Here is a 6348-nt window from a genome sequence, read left to right as displayed (position 1 = left end):
CGCTCACGTTTAGAGATTGCCTATATGTATATAAACTGGATAGTACCCGTATGCAGCCTTTCATATATGCCTTGATATTATGATGTCACATTTTTTCCCTCTCTGATTGGCTATGGTTTTACACAGCCTGTGGCCCCTGATTGTCTACTGGCGTAAACACAACATGGAATTTATAGATATATAGATATATAGATAGATAGATATACGTAAACGTAATGTTTGTCTACAGAATGGTGCATTTATATAGTGCGTGTGTTCATCCGTTCACGCACTGATGGTGGAGGACGGCATGCAAGGCCCCGACCTTGCTAAGTTAGGGGTTCCCAAGCATCCGCTGTACCTCCTGAGCCACTGCTGCCAAAGCGTGGTGAAGGAGGTCTTGTACGGTTTTGTTGCAGTTCTTCTGGCAGTGGGTCTGTGGGTGATAATGGCAGACGTTGAAGAGAACAGATGCAGCATGACCATTATGTTGGAATGCCCGGAGTACCGGCGGGTGGCACTGCCTCATCGTGTGTCCAGGTTGTATCCAGCGTATCGTCTGTACCTGTACGGGGAGGGGCTCTACGCTAATGAGACCCAAGCTCTCAATCTCACGGGCGCTCCTGTGCTCTTCCTGCCTGGAAGCGCTGGCAGTTACCGCCAAGCTCGTTCCCTGGGCTCGGTGGCTCTCAGCAAGGCAGAGAACACGGAGGGAGGAGTCCACCTGAACGTCTTCACATTGGACTTCAATGAGGAGCTTGTGGCTTTATATGGCGGGAGCCTGCGTCGGCAGACCCACTTCGTGCATGAATGCATAAAGGCCATCCTCCGGCTCTATAAGGACATGGAGTCGCCCCCTCGTAGTGTGGTTCTGGTGGGTTACTCCATGGGAGGGGTGGTGGCCCGTGCTTTGTTCACCCTGCCCCAATTCAGCCCTCATCTGGTCAGCCTCATCATCACCCAGGCCTCTCCTCACCTAGCCCCTGTGTTGGCCCTCGACACATTCCAGCTGGACTTCTACTCAGGTCTGAGACAGAGGTGGATGGGCAATGCAGAAGACCTTCGCAGTGTCACTGTCCTGTCTGTGGGAGGCGGTTACCGTGACTACCATGTACGCTCTGGCCTCACTTCCCTTCCCTCTGCCCCGGGAGACCCCAGCAAGCTGGCCCTGGTGTCAACCGCAGTTCCTAGGGTATGGGCCTCTACTAACCATACCTCCATTAATTGGTGTTTAGAGCTTGCCCTTGTCACTGTTCGCGCTTTCTTTGATCTAATTGAACCTGATACAAGACAATTCTCAGTGGACCCAGATTGGAGGAGGTCAGTTCTGAGCCATCACTTCATTAGACATCCTGTCATGATGCTGGGGCCACCTCCAGAGACCCCCATCTCTTTCTCAGATTCTCCTGAAGCTTGGAGCGAAGTGAACACACTGCGTCTGGCTTACAGCACACCAACGGATGGACAGGTCAAGTACTTTCTGTTTGCGCTGTCCAGTCGGAGGAAAGCTTACAGCCACTTCTACTGTCGCAGCAGCAACTTGGAGATGACCAGCTGGGTTTATGGTTGCACACAGAGGATTGGCTCTGTTTGTGTGCATGCGTTGGATCTGTCTTTGGGAACGGAGCTCCTCCCGACATACAAGGTTGTCACCCTGAGTCTCAGCGACCTGTCCTCTGTGTCTCATCTGGTGGTCAGTGCGTCCAACACCAATGGCAAACGGTTCACAGTGGAGTGTGAGTGGCAGAGGCAGGAGTCTCAAGTGCTGTCACTTCCTGTACCGCATGTCATGTCCTTTGGTTTGGCCGTTACCAATGTTGTTATTAACTCCTCCTGCCTGCTGCACACTGTCCAACTACAGCACTTTCATCAGGTGTATCAGGCTTTCCGCATCACCATTGCAAGCCATTGCACAGTACAGAGAGACAGAATGTCCGGTATATACAGGCTGATGGTACCATGGTTCAGGGAAGACTCCTTAACCGCAGTCAATGTTCCTTCAGTAACGGAGATCTCCGGGATTCTTCACACCAGCAGACCAGACAACACCTCCTCTGTTCTTCTACAGATGCACACTGCTCCCAACTGCTATTATAAGGTGTCGGTGAGGACTTCATTTCCTGGAGTCCTTGTGCAGGTGTTGAGGTTCTGTTGGCACATGTTGCCTGTGTATGTGGCTATAACGCTCCTCCTAGCCTGCGGGGGGCAGCTTTCTTCCATCCTGAGGACACGCCGGGTGCTGGACATGAGCGAGGCGGTGGCTGGCGGTCTGCAGCCTCACAAGGTGCATGTTCTAGTTTACATTGTGCACCTGCTGCTTGGCTGCAGCTGGGTTCTTGATGCCTGGGCTACTCTTGGTCTCCCCCCTGTGGATGACCTCCCCCCTACGTCTCCTAATGCTTCCTTCCGCGAGGGAGGGGCTCCAGAGGAGGAGTGGTCACGCCTCCTGTCCCCTCTCTTCTATGTGTTGGGGGCGGGCATGGCATTCTGGGGCAGTGTCCTGCTCCGCCTTCTTATACGCCTGGTGTCGCTGACGCTGGCTCCACCACACAGACCGTCTGTGTCTCGTCACTGCGGCACCCTGCGTCTCCGCACGCAACTCCTAGTCATCCTGTCTCTCGTCGCACTGGGTGGGGCTTCCTGTGGGGCACTGTCAATCTTTCTTAGCTTCCTGCTCCACCTGTACAGGGTACTGAGACTACAAATGATGGAAAGCTATCTGAGTCGCATGCCGAATCTAGCACCTCGGAGGCATAAAGTTGATGTCAAGGCCCTCTACAAGCTTATGGAGGGTAAGGGCGCCCCCTTGCTGTCAGAGCATGCTCTGCGGGAGACAAGGGACGACCTGCAGCTCCACCTTTGTCTGTCGGTGCTCTTCGCCCTTCCCGTCGTGCTCGGTGCACCCTCGCTCATCCACTGGGCACGCAACCTGAGGTATGCCACCCGGTTGGAGCCTGACCCCTGTTGGCCTCACACGGTACCTCTACTCGCTGCCCATGTGCTGCTCATGAACTCAGGCACTCTGAAACTGGGTACCAGTAAACTTCTGCCTTTGACCGCCCGTCTCCCTCTGCCCCTGGCCGTCGCCATGGTGATCTTCTCCCCCCTCCACCTCTACAGAATCACCTACTTCCTGTCAGCGGCGCTGGTACCCCTGGCTGTTTCCTGTCTGCTCTGAACGGTGTCTGGTTGGCCTAACAGGAGAACCTCAGCCTGTCTAGCTCAGTGATTCTCAACCTTTTAAATTTCAAGTTCCACCCGGTTTGATATGCATCAGGCCATGGACCAAAATCTTTGTTTAATCACACCCAGTGTGAAGTGAGTGGTGAATTTTTTAAGTTAATTGTGGACTCGCTTTAGCAAGCACACTTATTTGTCCCATGACACTTTTTTGTCACCCTATTTCTTCCACATTTTTAGAACTACAAATTTCATTCAAACTTCAACTTGTTCAGCTCTACACAGTTATGTGTATCTTTTATACTGAAAAAACAGTTTCCCAGTCAATTCCCATGGGAAATGAATTCTGTCTTACTATTTATATTACTGCTTGTAATATAAATAGTAGCAATTCCACAACGTTCTTCATGAGTTCAATGGACCTTTTCCTGTAACCTTTTTTGTAAACCCCAAACCCCAAAAATCCATTGAGTCCAATGGAGCAGTGGTGTAAGCTTGAGGATTGGTCAAGCTTCACATGACATTTTAGCTGTCCAGACTATAAATAGGCAACCACACTTGCAATTTCCCAGATCTATCTAATTATTATTTTAGCCCCACTAGTGATTGTGTGTGGCTCTTGGTTCAAAGGCATACCGCTCTAGTCTGTTTGGGTTTATGTATGGAGCAGGGCTTTTAGACTATACTCTTCAACATCTTCAAACATAACACACAGAGAGAGAGAGCGAGAGAGACAGAGAGAGAGAGAGAGAGAGAGAGAGAGAGAGAGAGAGAGAGAGAGAGAGAGAGAGAGAGAGAGAGAGAGAGAGAGAGAGAGAGAGTTACTCAGTGCTAAGCTCTAAGACTCTATGGACTGTGGCACGTGCCATGTCGGCTCAACATCCCTTTTTTTTCTTCATTCCAGCCCCTGACCTATGTTATGTGCCATTCCTCACACGCTCCCCCTTCCACCTTCCCTGCTGTGCTACAGTATATGCTGTCAAATGGAGCAGAAATACCCCACAACCATAATCTTTCAAGAAAGAAGCACATGTCAACTTCTGACGGTTTCCTATCAGTCATCTCATTTTCGCCTCAGTTCCATCGCTCTACTGCTCTTTTTTATTCTCAGCCCTTTCCCTCTCATGCTCTGGCTTTCTTTTCTTCTGTGCGTCTGCACGTGCACAGTTGTCTGCATGTATGCGTGTGTTGTGTGTGTCGCCCCCCCACGCAGGAAAAGCGCGCTAAATCTACTGTGAATGCTAGAAATGAAAGCATGCATGTGTACAGTACACACACACACACACACACGCGCACGCACGCACGCACGCACGCACGCATGCATGCAAACGTTTTTCATATTTTATCAGTGTTGATTTGGACTACTGATTTGGTCATCAAAAGGCTGTTTGTTTGTGTTGTGTAACTCATCTTTCTCTGCCACAGCCTCAAAGCAGCACCTCCGAGAAATGTTTAATTCGTCCCATCGCTCGCGGGAATGCCATGAGGCGTTAGCTTGTAGATCTGTTCTTTTTTGGCAAGCAACACGGTGTATAAATGACACATTATTCTAATTATGTCAGTGGATGTCAGAGTTAATTTAATGATGAGTGCAGCTAATACAAGTTAAAGCAGTGAATGTGTTTTCACTGCCCCATTACAAAGTGATGTAATGGCCGAAGCTTCAGACCTGGTTAGAGGTGAAAAGAGAGACGCTCTCCGTGATGCAGTTGCCAACAACAGTTATGGAGCATCGCCCCTGCATGCAAGACAGGCGGTTTGGCTGTACTCTTTCAGGTGTTAAAAGAAGTCGATGAGACAACTTACCTGATCACTACTCGAGTGAAATTGGTTTTAAGGCACTGTGGAGAAGCACTTCCCTGTCACTGTGTGGCAGGAGTAAGATCAATGTGATGCATCAGATTCATCAAAGTGCTACAGATGTTGTCATCATTGTACTACATTCATGCAGTACTTGAAATTAGTTAAAGGCTGGTGAAGTGTGGCTGCACCCCACAATGAATATTCTAGTAGGCCTGGTGCTCTGTGAGGACAATGAGAGAAAAAGAACATGTTGCCGCTCCAAGGAGAACAAAACAAAAAAGAACAAAACAAAAAAAAGAATAGAGGGAAGATTGCAGGTATCTGACAGTGGCTTAAATCCAAACTACATTGACCTCCTTTCCCCAGCATTCTGCCGGAAAATGTACAATCCGTGGAGACTTTGCAATTAATTTTGTTCTACGGAACGTGCATGGCTTTCAATCTAACCTAAAATGGCTGACCTCAAATTACATCTGGTCTTAGATTCCTACCCCCATCAACTTGCTCCCTCCTCCTCCCTTACTTTCTATGTTCTGTAGAAGAACACAATGGAAACTTTTTGTGTTATCCTTCTAGCATAATGTTTGGCTACTACAAATGCACTGTTAAAGCTATACTGTGTAAGTTGCTCAACTAGTGGTCTGTAGCAGTATAGCAAACCGCGGTCGCGTCTGCTTTTTTCGACCGTTTTTCGCCGCGGACCGGGCCGGACTCGTGTCCCTCTACGAGCAGCGGTTGGGGAGTTACATGCTAGACTTCTAGACCAGCGTAAACAAAGCTGTTGAAGCAAGCTATTTCCTGAAGAGACGCAAGATGCACTGTAATTGGCCGGTAGTGTATCATGTGTGTATGATCCGCAATGTGATTGGCCAACATATACACAACGTATACGGATGATGCAGATGACGTCATTTTTCCGCGAAATCCGGACCCCGGCAAGGATCATAGAAAAAATATAAAGAGAAGGCTTTAGAAGCTGAAAATAACGGAGTGGGTGTTCTAAAACTTTAGCGATTTAACAGTTAGGACAATTTTAAGATTTGTTTTATAAAAAAAGTTACATGGTATAACTTTAACAATAGTGTTACTAAAGTATTCAATCAATCAAGCAATCAATCCAAATTCCAAAAAATGTAAGGGTGTGGTGGTGTTCCTGACAAATGAATTAGAGAAAATAATCATCTTGCACTGCTTGCGTTATCTGCAATCGTTTATATTCCACAGTAGCAACAGGGCTATATCTGCACAACAAAATAAACTGATTATAACTCAAGCATCCAAACGCTGCCGTGATAACTCTCAGGGTCTTTGGTGAGTGTGACAATGAAACCCTCTTGAAATCTTGAATCTCTTGAATGAGCCTGACAGGACAGCTGACTTATGATG

General features: G+C 48.4%; 1 protein-coding gene across 1 annotated transcript; it reads left to right on the top strand.

The window, feature by feature from the left end:
• Positions 1 to 274: 274 nt before the first annotated feature.
• LOC308290002 (GPI inositol-deacylase-like) lies at positions 275 to 3157 on the top strand (the record flags this gene model as incomplete). Its single annotated transcript, XM_080731781.1, has 1 exon — positions 275 to 3157. The coding sequence occupies one exon, from the start codon at positions 275 to 277 to the stop codon at positions 3155 to 3157; it is 2883 nt and encodes a 960-aa protein (XP_080587907.1).
• Between the last annotated feature and the right edge of the window lie 3191 nt (positions 3158 to 6348).

The sequence above is a fragment of the Nannobrachium achirus genome, assembly GCF_963921795.1.
Source record: "Nannobrachium achirus genome assembly, chromosome: 8".
Classification (NCBI taxonomy): domain Eukaryota; kingdom Metazoa; phylum Chordata; class Actinopteri; order Myctophiformes; family Myctophidae; genus Nannobrachium; species Nannobrachium achirus.
Note: the sequence above shows the minus strand (reverse complement) of the source record. Positions and strands in the feature narration are given on the sequence as shown.